This window comes from Physeter macrocephalus, chromosome 4 (genome assembly GCF_002837175.3).
Source record: "Physeter macrocephalus isolate SW-GA chromosome 4, ASM283717v5, whole genome shotgun sequence".
Taxonomy (NCBI): Eukaryota; Metazoa; Chordata; class Mammalia; order Artiodactyla; family Physeteridae; genus Physeter; species Physeter macrocephalus.
In genome coordinates this window covers 80,168,397-80,187,332 of record NC_041217.1, presented here as the reverse complement: position 1 = coordinate 80,187,332, position 18,936 = coordinate 80,168,397, and the positions used below count along the sequence as shown (strand labels likewise).

Genomic DNA, 18,936 nt, shown 5'->3' with positions numbered 1-18,936 from the left:
CGCGGGCCTCTCACTGTTGTGGCCTCTCCCGTTGCGGGGCACAGGCTCCGGACGCACAGGCTCAGCGGCCATGGCTCACGGGCCTATCCGCTTCGCGGCATGTGGGATCTTCCCGGACCAGGGCACGAACCCGTGTCCCCTGCATCGGCAGGTGGACTCGCAACCACTGCGCCACCAGGGAAGCCCTGTTTAACACTTTTTAATAGAAAAGCAATAATATTACTCTTAACTGCCATTCAAAAATTTTTATATAAGTTGAACTCTTAGACATTTGTGTTAATTTTACTGAGAGAAGGGAGCCGTATAAGAAATTTCAGGGGTCTGTAAGTGAATTGTTGGTAAAAAGTTTACCCACATGTTAGATGCAGGGAGGTCCACAAAGATGAAAAACATTGTCCCTTTACTCAAAAAACTAATGTTTTTATTTGTGCTTCATAGTACTGTGGTTAAAATAAAACAACAATAAACATTTATAATCCAATGGTAGTCCCTTATTATTTTGCTTATTAGCTACCCCTTCTTCCTCTAACAGGTCAAATACAATTATCAAAGAGTACCATTTATTTATAAAATGACTTATTAATTGAACAATTGTTGAATGCATACTACACTTATGGGGTTTGTGGAGTGTAAGATGATGAATAAGGCATAGTCCTTGTGTTTCTGTAGAACAAACATTATTGTGATAAAGAATATAGAATAAATTTTTCAAAAGCTGATTGTTATTGAGCTTGTCAGAAAACAGCCCACAATAAAAATGTGAGTTGAGTCTTATTACTTTTTATTGTCAGAAAAGTATAGTATTTAATTATGTATAATAATTTCTACCAAAGAGAACTGAATTAATGCAATTCCTTATACTTTTACAAAGAAGTACCTCTAAAGGTAGAGAATTATTCTTTAGCCCCTCTGAGCAAAGTCTAAGAACATGGTCCAAAGGAACAAAGCTCTTAAACTTTTTCGTTTTTAAAATGAAATGTGATGATTGTTGGACTCTGCTTTGTGTTATATTCAGGTTTAATGTAAAATATTTATCTTTCTATTCCCACTGCTTTAAGGAAAGTTGACATTTCAGAAGAAGTAAAATTGACATTGTCCCATGGCCTCTCTTAACCCTGGCACAGCATCCAAAACAAATGCCTAAGTCTGTGAAGTAAGGGACTAAGGAGTTAAGTTTGAAGTTTAAACTGTTTTTCTAAGTTTTATAACATATAATGTATCTCACCTAATATGCCTTTTTTAAACACTTTGACAAGATGTATAGTTACATGAAAAAGAAACCATTTTAACTGATTATCAAAATCACATTTTTCTGATTAACTTGGGTGTTTTCTTCCTATTCATTTTTTGTTGTATGAAATAGAAAATAAACTGGTAGAGCCTCTGGGTTATAACTTGTCATCCTGACCTCAATTGACTGATTATTATGAATTTCATTTAGAGCAAGAAGAAAAAACCTGTAATATGGGTAGTGTTGTGTTGAAAGGTAATCTTGAGGCCAGTCTCCTCTCTCCCACCTTGTCTCATTATAGTTGTGATTTGGATATTTGTTCAAGATTATGTGTAACTTGATTGCTCACTCCCAAACTTAATTATTGTAAATTAAGTCTTCCAGTTTGGGAAAGTTACAGCTTTGTAGAATTTCATATTACCAAGGTTTTGTGTGAGAAGGATGTAGTAAGTTTGAATACTAACACTTTTCCTCTAAAATTTTGAATATCTACTCTTTCTTATAGGCTATAGAAAAACATCTTATTAGGAAGTCTCGGGGAGGTCTTACCTTTATTGGAGAATGGAAGAACGGGCACTTGGAAAAGAAGATGGGGCATTTGGCCTGCTTTGCTGGGGGAATGTTTGTACTAGGAGCAGATGGTTCTAGAATGGATCAAGCTGGACATTATTTAGAGCTAGGAGCGGAAATTGCACGTACATGTCATGAGTCATATGACAGAACTGGTAAGAATATTATTAATGCTAATTACTTAGTCTAAAATAATTTCTAAGATAAAAATATGTCCAGGAATTAGAAGGGAAATATATAGGCAGTTTTCACTTCAAAATAATTTATTCTGACACAGTAAATCATTTTCTTAAAAACATGAATTTTAATTCTGAAAATAATGTTCCTGCATCTTTTTTAAAATTATTTTTCTGAATTCTGTTTTTGTTAATAAAGATTTTGAAGAAGTTGTTTTAAAGACAATAGGTAGGGCTTTTAGGGATGTATGGGCTAACGTTGTTTATTTTAATATAGAAGAATCCATGTCATCCATTTATTTCAGCTTCTGTAAAATCAGTTGCTTAAAAGAATACAGAGTTGATTTAGGTTACATGCCTTGCCTATAAAGATATTAGTTATATTGAGTGTATAATTGGTATCTAGATAACTAGTAGTTTGTCTCTTGGTCAGTTCACCAATAATTTTAAGTTATTTGTGCCTTTAAAAAGAACCTCTTATGTTGCTTTAGGCAAATATGTGATATTTCTGGGCTTCAGTGTCCTTACCTAAAAAAATGAGACAATTCTCAGTTTTACAGGTGACAAAAATTGGTTCCTGGGGGCAAAAAATATCTTTAAATATAAAGCATACACACACACACACACACACACACACACACACACACACACACACACACACACAGTCATAGATAGTTAAACAGTATATATTTGTTAATAATATTTCATGGAAGGAGAAGGCAATTAGGTTTAAATAAAAGCCTGGAGAATAGGGTTGAGAAACATGGACTAGGTCTTCCAAGTTTTTCTCTGGCTTTAAAAATGTATTTTTAAAAAATTATTATTATTATTTTATTTATTTATTTATTTTTGGCTGCATTGGGTCTTCGTTGCTGCGCTTGGGCTTTCTCTAGTTGTGGCGATGTGGCAAGTGGGGGCTACTCTTAGTTGCGGTGCGCGGGCTTCTCATTGTGGTGGCTTCTCTTATAGCAGAGCACGGGCTTTAGGCACGCAGGCTTCAGTAGTTGTGGCATACGGGTTCAGTAGTTGTGGCTCACGGGCTCTATAGAGCGCAGGCTCAGTAGTCGTGGCGCATGGGCTTAGTTGCTCTGCAGCATGTGGGATCTTCCCGGACCAGGGCTTGAACCTGTGTCCCCTGCATTGGCAGGCAGATTCTTAACCACTGCTCCACCAGGGAGGTCCCCAAAATGTATGTTTCTATATGAAGTAATGGAAAATGAGTTCCCTGAAAAACTAAAAACCAGGAATTTCTGATTGTGATTTCAGAAGTTGAATTGTTGCTTTAGTTAAATAACTGAATTTATGTTTTAGGGTTAATTAATCATCAGGTACCATGAAACAAATATGGTTGGCTTAAAATTTATCCTAGTTCATAAATCTGTCAAGTTATTTTTATATAATAAAGAATTGAATTTGTGGTGAAACTGACCCTTCACTTCTCTCAGTAACTAAATCAAGGATTCCATTTCGTGACAAAATATAACTAAGTCAAAGGGACATTGAAGCAGATGTTATTTTGTGGTGGTTTAAGTTAGTATATAATACATCTAAAGTCTGTTATCTGAGTTACAAATAGAAGTTAAAATATATTGTCATGGGCTTCCCTGGTGGCGCAGTGGTTGAGAATCCGCCTGCCGATGCAAAATATATATATATATATATACATATAGTCATGATGTTGATATAGAATATCAAATATATACTTAAAGCTGAAATAAGTAAAACATTGAGGACCAGAGTGGATATTAAGTGTTTGTACTAGGACCCATGATAATAATAAGACTTGTTATGCAGCTTTTCACCACAAATCAAATACTAGATCTAAAATTGTAGCATTTCATGCAACAGACATATTAAAATATGGTATATTATGGTTATTACATTAATCATTCACTCCATTAAACATGGAGCACATATTATGTGCCAGGCATTATGCTGAATTCTTACAGGTTGAAGTGTGAACAAGATATCTTCCCTGCCTTTGAGAAATTCATAGAATACCAAAGTTACGAAAGGATTCCCTATATTTCTGACTTTCACATTTCATAATGCTGATATGAAACACTGATATTATGAAAAGAACATGTGAACTAGGATGCAAAAATCCCGTGTTTCACTATTTATTATCTATGAGCTTTAGGCAAATCATTTAGCCTTCCTAAAGCCTCAGTTACTCCATCTGCAAAAAATTGGGGTAATAATACCTACGCTGTCTTCCTCAGAATGTTGTGAGTACAAATGAAAAATTTAAAAATTCAGTCTCAGGGCTTCCCTGGTGGCGCAGTGGTTGCGCGTCTGCCTGCCGATGCAGGGGAACCGGGTTCGTGCCCCGGTCTGGGAGGATCCCACATGCCGCGGAGCGGCTGGGCCCGTGAGCCATGGCCCCTGAGCCTGCGCGTCCGGAGCCTGTGCTCCGCAGCGGGAGAGGCCACAGCAGGGGGAGGCCCGCATACCACAAAAAAATAAAATAAAATTAAATTAAAAAAATTAAAAAAAAATAAAAATAAAAATGCAGTCTCTGGTTGTTGCTGTCATGCTTGTTCTGACGTCATTTTCACATTGCCAGTCAATGAACCTGTGACTCTCTTTGCCATCGTATGCCCCAAAAGATTACTATTTGATTTGTATCCTATATTTTCACATCTTTCACTATTTTTACTTATCTTTAATCTCACCTTAGATCCTTTAATTAAGAAGTGCAAGTCTAGTTTTGCTTACTTCCCACCATTACATCTTCTGCTGTATTTTCTTATAGCTATGCTATAATTTTTGGCAACCTTGTTTAAAAATATATTCACTTCTTAGCAGTTATTTGGGCTAAATTCATACAATAATTACTGCCTTGGGATTTCACTTCAGTTTGTTGGAATTATAATTAACATTATTTCAAACTCTGGTATTCTTCATATATTCCGCTTACTGATAAACATGGCCTGCTGCTTAATACTTAGCTGGGTTTGTAGGAAATGTTGCTGTATCTTTTCATGAGACTGAGCAGTAACTTACTGGTAGTTAAACATTATTATGCCTACATGGGAAGCTAGATTGGTACATTGTTTTAGTTTATTCTGAGGTAAAATGCAAAATTAATGCCAAACCAGATCTTAGACTTCCAAAATATAGTACCTTCTTGATCTGGGTTCCTAGATTAAAAAAAAAAAAAAATTGCTGAACATCATTAAAATAATGACTATTATATAACTTAATTTATTTCATATTGAAATTGGATAACACCTTTCTTAGACTGCATACTATCACATTTTGGGGGGAAGTTTAATCTCTTTAGATACATATAACATGTCCAATGGACAAAACATCCATTGAACATGGAGTAATGGACATATTTTAAGAGTTTCTACAATTATTTTTTCCTTAAGAGAAGTTAGTAGGAGGGAAGGATACAGGAAAATAGTTTAAGTTCTTCCCTTACTATTAGCCCATTCAAACTGTATTCTGATTGCCTGTCCCAGAATATTCCTCATGCTTTTTAGCTTTTGTTGAATTTCTTTTGTTGACTTAAGTGTACTTATTTTTCCATTTCTACAGATTCTACCTATCTTGGAGGACTCATGAATTTTTTTTTCCCATGACTTTACAAACTATTCTGTGCCTTCTTTAAAATTATCTTTTATTTTCTTACAACTGACTTTTATCACATTTGATATTTTACTTCAATTTTTTCTTTGTGCATGTCTCTTTCCTTTACCTACGTTATATGATTTTTGCATCCTCTAGAGTTCTTTTTACCTAGACACTAAATTATTTATGATTTTGACTCAATTTTTACTTGTTGGATTCATTATTTTCCTTTTAGAAATGATATATCAATGTAAGTGGGAAATTTAAGACAGGGAGTAGAAATTAAGTGCAAGGTAGAATGTTATGAAATTATTTTTTTACAGCATTGCATAGACAAAAGAGCATCTAAGAAATAATGCCCTCAGAAACATGAAAGCAATGATTTGACAAAAATAATGGATGTGGTATGTATATATTACATATCACATACCAATGGTATGTGGTATGTATATATTATATACTGCATACCAATGGATGTGGCTTGTGTGTTTTTTACTCACCAGCTCCTCACAGAACAAATATGTTATCTTTCTGGTATGTTTTATTTGTGAAGTTATGAATGACTGATCAGTGAAATAAAATTTTTAGTAAGAAGTCTAAAATATTAGTTCCATGCAGCCAATTTCTACTTCAATTCAGGTGATAATATCATTATAATTACAGAAGTTATTATCTAATTTAAAGTTAGCCTTAAGAGTATCATTTGAAAACTCTGTATGATCAATTAACACTCATAGTCTTTGAGAAAAGAAAAACAAGAAATCCAGACAAAATGACTTATCTTACTATTTATTGGATTATCATCATCTCAGTGCTTATGATGTTTGACTTTTATTATTTTTAAAACATTTATTAAATGACAGATAATATTTGATTGTATGCCAGACCTTGTCAATAAGCTGAGTAGAAGTTTTCTTACAAAACATTGATAATTTCTTAGTTAGTCCTAACCTCATATCCCATTGAGGAGGTGGTCAGAGCTGTATGAGCACACATAAAATTTAGCATGTAATTTCAGAGGCTTCTTTAGCACAACATTAATCTCCCTCTTCCAAAGCCTACCGTAGAGTTCATGATCCTCAGGTTAAAAACCCCTGCTTAAGTTCTGCTTTAGTTCTCCAAGACTTAGCAGTAAACAAACTGTGGGTATTAACTCTTCTGGATCACACGCCTTGCTTTTAATAGAGCTATCTACCATCACTATAGTGTTTCTGGTTTTGTGTTTTTTCTTGGGGGTGGAGAGTGGTACGAAATGCTTTATTTTCACCTTCTTTGAATTGTGATTATTTGGAGTTTATGGCGTCACCCTTGTAATGCTAAAATTTGGCTGCTGCAACACATGTCATGCCAACAACTATGGCATGATTTTGTTTATGGTATAGTTCTTACTCTCCCTTTTCTGAGAAAATATAAAAGTGTCCAGCATTTCTTGAAAGAGGCGAGAGACTTTGAAACTGTTTGCCACTGGTACAAACTAGTAAAAAGAAAGAAAGATGACAGCTGAGAGTGGTAATTGTGTGTGACTCCAGCACCCCAGTGGAGGATGGTTTTATATTGCCAGGTTTAGGGTGCTGGGTGTGATTAGAAAGAGGTTCTTAAAAAGCCTTTCATGTAGTGCTGAATTCCAGCCTGAATGGAAGTCATATCATTTAAGGAGTATTATGTAATGTTGAAATATATGTGTTATGGCCATGTTTAAAAAAATTTTTATTTTTATTTAACTATAGTTGATATACAATATTGTGTTAGTTTCAGGTGTTTATTCAAACTGATAAATAGGCAATTTACTGATGAAATTCTTAGTGGTTGGCGTTTTGAACCTCTTCCTAGCTGTATATACAGAAGCTATAGGCAAAGAGAGATGATTTTTAAAACTGGTTTAAGTTTTAAAAATGTATTGTTTCTTACTGTGGTATGCTTTAAAAGGTTAGGGACTAACTAAATCTAATTCAAAATCTGAGCTCTAAAATGTTTTCTTATATGTATGTGTTATATTAAAAGGACTTTTAAATTGTCTTGACTTTTTAAAAAATAATTGTGCACAACCGTTACCCGTCTCATTTGATTTTGGACCAAAACAGAATATGTAATGTGTTTATGTCTAGCTTGGCATTTGTTTCCAAAGGATTACTAGACTTTTGTCAGTTTAGTTAGATATAGCAGTATGTTGATGTACATTATTTATGAGAAATATTTTACGTCAGAATAATAGGAATATTTGTAAGAAAATCAAATGCAGATCTTTTAAAATCACTGATTTTGCAAAACAGCAACAATAAAAATAAGACAAACAACAAAACAACTTTACTTCATGCTGCATTCTTTCAGGGGGAGGAAAAAACTCTGGCAAACAAACACAAATGGTTTATTGTGTTCATTTATTTCTTTTGTCATGTTACAGCATTAAAACTAGGTCCTGAATCATTCAAGTTTGATGGTGCAGTAGAGGCTGTGGCAGTTCGGCAGGCTGAAAAGTATTACATCCTACGTCCAGAAGTAATTGAAACCTATTGGTACCTGTGGCGATTCACTCATGATCCAAGATATAGGGAGTGGGGCTGGGAAGCAGCACTGGTAAATAAGCCAATATTTCACTTTATGTGCAAGAGTGTTCAATTAAGCCTCCTGTAGTGCCATGTATCCTCATCCATGTTACCTCATGTTCAGTAACTATAGGGTTACTTTCATTTTTTTGATGGAAAAACAGTTAGTTTGTTTCTTAAGCAGTAGAAGTAAACCTTAAAATCCAGTTTAGTTTTCTATTAGAACTATTTTCCTCCTAGTATTCACTCATTATTCTTACTGAATAACTGAAGGAGTCATTTAAATGGCAGTTTTTCACTATGATTATAAAATTTCTATACTTGCCTATTAATGCTTAACCTCTGGGGGAAAAATAAAATCACTGTGAAATTGCCCAGATTCACAGCCTGGGTAGATTAACCCCCATTCACTTCAGCTTGTGTTCAGAGTAATTCCTTAGTGGCACCATAAGAAGGAATAGTGAATTTTAAAAAATTTTCTACATTGAAAGACAAAAAAACCCCAACAAACTCTCTCTCTTTCTCTTTCCATATATATATATATATATATATATATACACACACACACACACACACACGTGTGTGTGTGTGTGTGTATTTGAAATGAGGAATTTTTAATGGTTAGTAAAATAAGCAAATTGTTTATTCATAAAATGCTAGCCTTTCAGAGAATTCCATTGTCATCAGTACCTGGGAGGAAGAGAAATCATTAGAGTTTTCATGAAAGTATAGATTATCACTGGGAGTGAGGAGGTGTTTTATTCTCTAAGACATAATAATTATGATAAATAGTACTAATTATGGTGGATATTCATATTCAAATTGTTTAGCTTAAACTTGCACTCTAGATAGAATGAGGACATTCTAGGTGAGGTAAGTAGTGTTAGTAAATTGCTCAGACAAGAATGTGCAAGATGAGTTTTAGGGCAGAATATAGACCAATTTATGTAAAAAGGTTTCACAGGGGCAACTCAAGAGAGAGAGAAGTTTGGAGCCATTATGTAGATGGCCTTACATACCAGGTCAAGGCATGAATAATTTACTCAGTGCTTCAGGAATAACACACATACTTAGTTTTCTCAGTTACTATATAAGTGTTTCTCCTTTGGCAGGTGGGGATTAAAAGTCCTTTGCCTGTCTAAAAAACCCCTCAGATCTTCTTTTTCTTCACCATCTCCTACCCACCAAAGCTCCCTAACTTTAAGAATCCGTTATGGGACTACTAAAGGTTTTTGAAAGGGGAAGGAACTACTGAAGACTTTTTAGTGGGGAGTAACAAAACAAAAGGATCTTATTATAATCTGCAAATTGGTGGGTTTTGGAGACCACTGTGATAATCTAGGAATAATGTGATAAAGACGAACTAAGGTGAGGACATTTATGTGTCATTTGTCATTGAGACATAGATGGTCCTTATGGAGTTTAACAGTAAGAGAATATTAATGGAAACAAGGCAGTTATGAATACAGAGCAGGAACAGAAGAAGCATTTATTGATGCTGCTTTTCTCTGACTACCTGGGTCCAAAATTGGAAACACAGCTGCTAGTGAAACTCTCTGTGCAGGAGGGTCCTGCTGCAGTTGAGAGATAGACAAAATGTTGGCACGGTGGTTTGGGAATAGGACACACACACATACACACACACACACACTTCTGTTGTGTAGCAATGGCTTTTACTAATGCTTACATATATCAAGCAATATTTTATATAGGGGAAATAGGTAAAGTAATCCAATGAATATGACTTGAATGTCCACTAATATTTAATGCTTCTTAATTAGAGGAATATGGGAGATGTATCTGAATCATGTGGGGCAGGGAGGTGAGAGATGGTGGCAGAAATGCATCTTCTCATTGAGAAACACTAAAGGATAATTTATCCTTTTCCTAAGGTTCTTTTTTTTCCTGTGCGCCTTCTTAAAGGTTTGACAAGCTCAAACTTTAACCCATGTCTGTCCATATTTGAATTACAGAGTTAAAATTTTGCTTCTATAGCCTATATGGACACACACAACTCTGAAGAACAACAACTGAAATAATTATACTTAAAATGCAAGTTTCAGAAGTATGACATGATGAGAAGGGGGTGCAGTGTGGAGACAAAAGAGAAGAACTCACATCTTAAATAGAATTTTCCTTCTTGCCCACCACTGGCTCCCATGTTGGGTTTAAAGAAAGAAAAGGGAAGACAAGCTGGGATAGAATAGTGGTATCTCATGTCTTCTGTAGCTTTAACTATTCCAATTGACATCTTCAGATTTCCAAACTTGAATATGTTATGCATGAAAACATGCCTTTGAGAAATGTCTCTAAATGGCTTAAAGATTAGTCATGCCTCCCTGATACTTTCACAGTATCCTTAAACTGCTCTGATGTTCTACAGTGGTAAAGATGCATGATCATTGTGAAGAATATGTGTTTAAAAACGTATTCATGTAAATTGATACAGCCACTGTGGAGAACAGTATGGAGGTACCTTAAAAAACTAAAAATAGAACTACCATATGACCCAGCAATCCCACTACTGAGCATATACCCTGAGAAAACCATAATTCAAAAAGAGACATATACCACAATGTTCATTGCAGCACTGTTTACAATAGCCAGGACATGGAAGCAACCTAATTGTCCATTGATAGATGAATGGATAAAGAAGATGTGACACATATATACAATGGAATATTACTCAGCCATAAAAAGAAACGAAATTGAGTTATTTGTAGTAAGGCGGATGGACCTAGAGTCTGTCACACTGAGTGAAGTAAGCCAGAAAGAGAAAAACAAATACCGTATGCTAACACATATATATGGAATCTAAAAAAAGAAAAGTTTTTGAAGAACCTAAGGGCAGGACAGGAATGAAGACACAGACGTAGAGAATGGACTTGAGGACATGGGGAGGGGGAGGGGTAAGCTGAGACGAAGTGAGAGAGTGGCATGGACATATATACACTACCAAATGTAAAATAGATAGCTAGTGGGAAGCAGCCACATAGCACAGGGAGATCAGCTCGGTGCTTTGTGACCACCTAGAGGGGTGGGATAGGGAGAGTGGGAGGGAGACGCAAGAGGGAGGGGATATGGGATGTGGGTATACATATAGCTGATTCACTTTGTTATAAAGCAGAAACTAACACACCATTGTAAAGCAATTATACTCCAATAAAGATGTTAAAAAAATGTTTAAAATACTTAGATAGAGAAAAGTACGAAACCTTTGGTAAGGAGACTTTAAAAACCAAGCTGTAATCAAAATGGAACTATATAAAAATTAACAATTTGATTAAATAAACACTTTTAGTGTTAATTAGCTTTTCATTAGAAAGGAGGAAGACCAGACAAGTAAAATCTTATTCTGAAACTGTCAAATTCTTATAGAGATCTCTTTAAACTTTTGACTGTGGTTCCTTAACTTGTCCTTCTAAGTTTGAAACTCTATGGAATTGACTCTTGTCTCATCTCTTTCACAGGCTATTGAAAAGTATTGCCGAGTCAATGGTGGATTTTCTGGCGTGAAGGATGTATATTCCTCTACTCCTACACATGATGATGTACAGCAGAGCTTCTTTCTTGCTGAAACATTAAAGTAAGTAGATGCCTTAAAAAATTTTTTTAAATTGTAGGCAGGTTTTACTCTGTGGTCCCTACATGATGAATTATGACTATGTGATGTTACACTAAATTTTATTACAAAAATCTTTTTATGTAATTGAGTCTTCAATTTTTAGCTGCATCTCATGAAGGCATTTTGTCAAATAAGAGTACCTTTATTTTGTATTTAGCTCTTTACTATGCATTAGAATCACCTAGAGGACTTCTTAAAATACAGATTACCAGACCATACCCAGTTTCTGATTCAGTAGGTCTAGGGTGGACCCTAAGAATTTACATTTCTGACAAACTCCCAGGTGGTACAGATGATGCTGGTCCTGGGATCACACCTCAACTCCCTGTTGTAGCTAATGAAATCTGTTAGGAGCAATCATAGAGTTTTGATGGTTACTAGAGGGTGTATGACCATAGCCACTCATCCTCCCAATGAGGTTTCCTGTAAAGATATCTGTATAAAGGGAATAATTGAAAAGAAAAAAGACAGCTTTATTATTTGGGCTTATACTCAAAATCCCGGGCAGAATTTTATAAACTTTCCTGGAAGAAGGTGGAGACCTTAAATATGTCTACTTCCCAAAAACCCTGCAAAGTAAGGTCCTTAATGCCTTCTTTTAAATTTCACATTTCTATTTCCAGTCAGTCTCTACCTGAATGCCTCATAAACTGTCCCTACATTTGTTCCAAAAAATGTTATTTCCAGACATTGTTCAGGTTATTTGAGGATATATCAGTAGGCAAAAGGGACAAAAATTCTCAGTCTCTTGGACTTTACATTCTAGTATATTTCTAGCTTACATTCTGGTGTATTATGGTTTAAATGTACATGTCTCAAACTACGTTTCTTATCCTAAATGGCAATCTTACTCCAATTTTTCTTTTATTATCCCTGATATTTTTATTTTCCTATCTTCTCAGCTTGTATGTTATGGTTATTTTTTTCTCATTCTAATATATCACTTTCTTGTTATATCGTTTCTTTATTTTGCCCCCTCGTTTCCGTATCTGTAGTTGACCCTAGACCAAATCCTTATTTTGCTGAGATGGTTTAGTCAGTTTCCTACCTCCAGTCATTTCTTGTATTTGTTTATCCTGTGTGATTAGGCTTGAGACTGTAGATAGTTGAAAGAGCACTGGACTGGAAGATAAAATCGCAGGAGCTTTAGTTATACACTTGCTACAACCTAGCTGAATGAACATGTCAAAATAAAACTTCCTTGCTTTCAGTTTTCATAGTTGTCAACTGTGGAATTTGACCCAAATTATGTAAGATCTCTCTCTTTTAAAATTTTTTTTACTGTTTTTTAAGCCCAGACAAATCGTAAGAATAGTACAATGATTGTATCTTTCACCTAGATTTACCTTTTGTTAATTTTTGCTGCATTCCCGTACCCCCATGTATATGTATACATAGACACAGTTCTACTTGTTTGCTTATTCATTTATTTGCTTTATAATTTGAGTTACCAGCATTCTGTTATTTACGCAGGAGTTTTTAGAAAAAGGGCATAATCTTACACAATCACAATACAGTTATCACGCTTGTGAAACTTAACATTCATACAATACTGCTGCTTAGTATGTAGTCCATTTTCAAATTTTTCAATTGTTCTAATAATATACTTTATAACTTTTTTTTTTTAACCCCAACCCAGGGTCCAGTAAAGGATCAATTGTTGCATTTGCTTGTCATGTTTCTTTAGTCTACTTTAACCTAGAACGAAGTTTCCTTATTCTTCTTTTGTCTTTTATGACATTGACATTAAGTATTCAGGCTAGTTGTTTTGAAGAATGCCCCTCAATTTAGATATTTGTGATTGTTTCCTTATGATCAGATTTAGGTTAAACATTTTTGGCATGAATATTATATAAATGATGTGGCCTCATTTCATGATAACGATTTAACTCATTGATGATTTTAAATTTGATCATAAGGTTAGATTTGATTATAAGGTCATGTAAAGAATCTTTTTTCTTTTTGTAATACGTGATCTGTGGAGTGATAACTTTGAGACTGTGTGAATATCCTTTTTCCAACAGTCTTTCTCACTCAGTGTTATTAGCATCTTTCCTGAGCATCTTGCCTGAATTGAATATTACTACGGTAGTGGTAAAATGCTGATTTTGAGGCCTCCTCTAGTCTTAGAAATTACTTGATTTTCAACATTCATATACCATTTTCTTCATGTCACTCTTCTCCTGCTCAAAAGCTCCAATGGCTCATTCATCTCTAGCTTCATTTCTCACTTCTTTTCTTTATATATTCTATCCTTAAACCAAGTTAATCTATCTGTTTATCTATCTATCTATCTATAATCTGTTCCTTTGAATTTCATTGTCTATTTCATATTTCTTTGGCTCTGGCAGGAATGTCTTTATTCTTTCTATCAGTTAATGCCCCTCTCTAAATAAAGTTCAGATCTTACCTCTTGCAGGTTGGCTTTCATAATTAATTCTCAAATGCCTCCTCAGTACACACCTTGAGCACTTCAGCACATGGGGTAGGGCTGCAAATACATATGTGCCATGGTGCTTTTCCCCTTGCAGTATATGGGATATCAACAGTTGACCTTGGTACTTTTCCCTGCCAAGTTCAGGAAGAATCCTTCTCAACGCAATACTCTAGATAACCAGTTATATATATATACACACACACAAATACATTTGGATCAATAAAAGTAGAAAAAGTCAAAGGAGGAATCATACAGGTATTTATAACAAAACCTAGGCTAAGAAATTTATCACAGTTGAGCACTACATTCATTTCACCTCAGCTCAATTGTTACATCTTTATTTGAAGGTCTGATAAATTGAGAAAAGTGTGCGTGTTGAGGGTACATTTCAGTCAGTTTTTCTTGAGTTTATATATGTCAGGTATTAAATGGCTAAGAAAAATCACAGCTTAGTTGGAAACATAGTCTTCTTAATGAATTTATATTAAAAGAAAAGAGAAATACATAAAATTAAGACCAAGTTTACCACCATGGTGTGTCTGCTTTCACTGGTATCAGAATCTCCAGGGCAGAAGTTGTTTTGCATGTGTGCACCTGTCTGTGTATCTTGCTTGTGTGCTTTTTCCCCCTTCCTATCTTAAAATTCAAAATTTGAATATAATGGCAAAATTCTGGAAAACTATATATATAAGAATATGTCAAGACTTTTATATAGTGAAAGCTATGGAAAAAGATGTGCATGGATGTTTATTGAAGTTATAAAAATGAAGAGTTACTACTATATGTTCAATATTAGTTGAAAGGTTAAATAAATTATGGCACATCAACAATGGGTATTATGGAACCAATAGCAATTATAGACTCGTCACAGTATAATGTTAAGTAAGCTATTAAGTGCACATATACATATATAGATGCACATCTTAATATTATTTCAATAACTTCAAAATGTATACTGTGATTTAGCTTAATTGGTGTTATTCTTTTAAATCCATTTCTGGTTTTGCTTTTGTAATCAGGTAAAAAATGTTTTAAAATAAATTAAACTGCAGTCACATTTTCCTGTCTCAAATTCATTGGCTGTCTTTGTGCCTAGAATCAAAAGACATTTTTTGAGCTGCAAAAAAATTTAGAGATCTAACATACACCACTGCAACCCATCCCTCCCCTCTACACATTCCCAATGCTAAAAATCTCTTTACAACATACAGAATATTTTGTCATAAAATCTTTTGTTAATCTCTAGTTAACAGGCAGCTCACTGCCTCATAAGGCTAACCCATTACATTGTTCAGAAGCTTTCATTGTTAGACATATCTTTCTTATATTGAGTTAAAATCTGCTTCACTGTGCGTTCCATTCAGTGATCCATACTTTACCATTTGGAAATACGGAGTCTTCTACATGGATGTTAACTAAAAATACTTGTATTTATCAGGCTAAAGGTGACAAGTTTCTGTACTATTTCTTTCCAATACCAGTCTGGTTGACTTATCTGGAGATGATTCCATGGTTTTCTAGACTGAACACTGCATTTAAGATGTGAATAAACCAGTGCAGAGTAACAATTGCTAATTTGGTCCTTATACCTTCATCAGAGCAAAATACTATTGTATTCTGTTTTCTGGTAGCCCTGTCAACATAGCTTGAAATTTTGATATAGGTCTTTTTTTTTTTAACATGAACTAAGATAATTATTTTCTATCTTACATTGGTATGATTAGCTTTTATGAAATTTATTACATTTTACCTTTATCCATTATTAAATCTTATTTTGTTAGATTTAACATACTCTAATTTATTGAAATTTTTTTGAACTCTTGAGTTTTTCATTTAATGTATTAGCTATTCTAGCTTTGTGTCACTTACATATTTAATAGGTATGCCTTTTCTGTATATACCCAAGTTAATCAAACATTAAAGACATCTAACCTATGTATTCTTAACCAGTTCATACTTATCTATCTTTTCCCAACTCTTTCCCTTAATAGCTTTGTGACGTTGGACAAGTTACTTAATTTCTCTACCTCAGTTTCATCATCCGTAAAAGAGGAATTACTAATAAGGGCTTGTTATGGGGATTAATATAGCAAAGCCCTTAGAATTATACCTGGCACAAAATACAAGATAGCAGGTATAAAGTCGCTATAGGACAGTAGGGCTGGGAGCTGGGGAAAAAAAGGTAGATGTGAAGCAATGGAGAACAAGGACAAACTAGAACTCACAAGGACCAACGATCCCACATACGTGTCTCACTGCCTCCAGCGTTGATAAACAGGTGACTTGCAGAAGTAGCTGGCACCTTCTGCCATGGGGCTATACATGCCTGGCCTGGGAATTGGAGAAATTGATGAGGAGCTCCAACAGGAACTGCAGAAATTGCAGGTCTGGCAGCTGCCCCACACCTCCGAGGTGAGCCAGGTAATCACTGACAACATGCATAACTTTAACAGCATGTGGCAACCCTGCACTGCCCCTCAGAGCGTTATGGCTCCTGCTTTACTTCAGCCTCCACATCACATGCGTATGTTTTTGTAGCCAACCCTAACCCAGAATCAGAGAAAGTAATTCTGACAAATATAGTTTCAGCTTAGCTATGCTGACAAAGTATACAATCACCACAGGAGACAGGTCCCTCCAGATAGTGAAAAATATTATAACCTACTTTATATCATATGGTATACAGTATTTGTATATAAAAGAGATCATTTTAAAAGTATTACAAAGCTATACTAATTAAAAGGGTTTAGTAGTAGTACCAGAATAAATGGAACAGTGGAACAGGATACAGTTTGGAAATAGGCCCACTTATATGTGGAAATGTTATCTTTGAAAAATGGCAGTTCAGATCATTGAGGAAAAATTAAATAATCTAATAAAGGAAGTTAGAAAAATTATCCATTAGAAAAGAAATAAAACTGGATTCCTGTAAATAACTAAAACTGATCTTATAGAACATAGCTTTAAATATTAAAAATGAAATAAAATCCTGAAAAAATTTGGAAGTTTTTTTTTTTTCTCCCAACTCTGGGGGTGAAGATGGCATGACACAAAACCCAGAAACCATAGAAGAAAAATATTTAAATTTTTAACTACAGCAAAATGGACATCTGTAAGAAAAAAAAAAAGAACATTAAACAAAGTAAGACAGATGACACACTGGGAAAATATATTTGCAATACATTTGATAGTGGGTACATTTTCTTCAAATATGAAATTATTAAGGAATAAGTATTAAGTTAAAATAAGTAAAGGCAGTTCACTGCAAAATACAGAGGGAAAATACCATAAATACATGAAAAATAAATATTTGACCCACTCATAAAGAAATGAAATAAAACTAATAATCAAATACCATGTTTCACTATCAGATTACTTAAGATTTTAAAAGTTTGCAATCTGGTGTTAACAAGGATGTATGGATCCAGTCACTTATAAACACTGGAAGTGAGAATGTATGTTGTTTGATGTGAGTGGTGAAATCTGTAAAAGAACCTGCTGAAATATTAAGAGCACATTAATTTTGCTTCAGTAATCCTACTTCTAGAAGTTACCCTACAGGTATACTTCCCCAAATGAGAAAGATGGATAAAAAAGATTGCTCCTTACTTCCATATTGTTTATATTCTTTGCTCTTATACTGAATAATTAAGATTAAGTGCTGCATGTACCTTTTTATGCACATCTCCTGTTCCACCACTTTCCCCATGCATTTCTTTGATCCATACCTGTCTACTGTACATTTTCACTTATGTGTTTTTACTTTTGCTTTCCCTTCTGCATGAAATTTATCATTCCTTTTTTTAATCGCTTACAAAATCCTATTACTTTGTCAAGGTCTAGCTCAAATATCACTATCTCTGTGAGTCCTCTCCAACACAAAGACAGAATTAAGCCATTTTTAAGTAGACTTACAATACTTCCTTTGTTCTGATAGTCTACGTGAAATGTTAATATCATCACTGCTTAGTTTCATGTTTGGGATAGAGTATGCATACATTCAACAGATGTTTGTTGAACTGTACAGAATTAAAAGCTTAGCACTTGTCATGTTAAAATTAGTCATATAAACATCTATCTCCTCTATCTTGTGTAGGTCCTCAGAAATCAAGGCTAATGTTGTTGTTTTTAATATAGATATTTTTTAAAGTGTGAAAACAGTATGTGGATATAGCAAAATGAATTAAGTAGTATGGAACAGAAAAAATGAAAAATAAAAGTTTCTCTGTATTCCACATCTAGTTTCACTTCCCAAAGATAACTACAGTTGACCCTTGAATAATAGAGGTTCAACCATGCAAATCCACTTATATACAGATTATTTTCAATAAACATATTGGAAAGTTTTCGGAGATTTGTGACAATTTGAAAGAATATGCAGGTGAACTGAGTGGTCTAGAAATATTGAAAAAATTAAGAAAAAAGTCAGGTACATTATGAATTCATAAAATATATGTACATACTGGTCCATTTTACCATTTACTGCCATAAAATATACACAAATCTATTATTAAAAGTTAAAATTTCTCAAGACTTACACAAACAGACTACAGATGGCGAAATTTGCATCCAGTGATTCGAGTATATGCTTAAAATGCCTAGTGATGGACCAGTCCCTCCCATCAGGAAACTTACACAAGCCTCTTAGATAGCCTCATCCACCAGAGGGCAGACAGCAGAAGCAGGAAGAACTACAGTCCTGCAGCCTGTGGAACAAAAACCACATTCACAGGAAGATAGACGTAGATGAAAAGGAAGAGGGCTATGTACCAGAT

General features: G+C 34.5%; 1 protein-coding gene across 1 annotated transcript in view; it reads left to right on the top strand.

The window, feature by feature from the left end:
- Positions 1–18,936, top strand: part of MAN1A2 (mannosidase alpha class 1A member 2) — a 193,939-nt gene that overhangs the window by 140,275 nt on the left and 34,728 nt on the right. The window contains exons 11-12 of the mRNA XM_024119601.3: positions 7,958–8,130; positions 11,570–11,685. Of these exons, the coding sequence (XP_023975369.1) occupies positions 7,958–8,130; positions 11,570–11,685 (289 nt within the window). The remainder of the gene's footprint in view (positions 1–7,957; positions 8,131–11,569; positions 11,686–18,936) is intronic.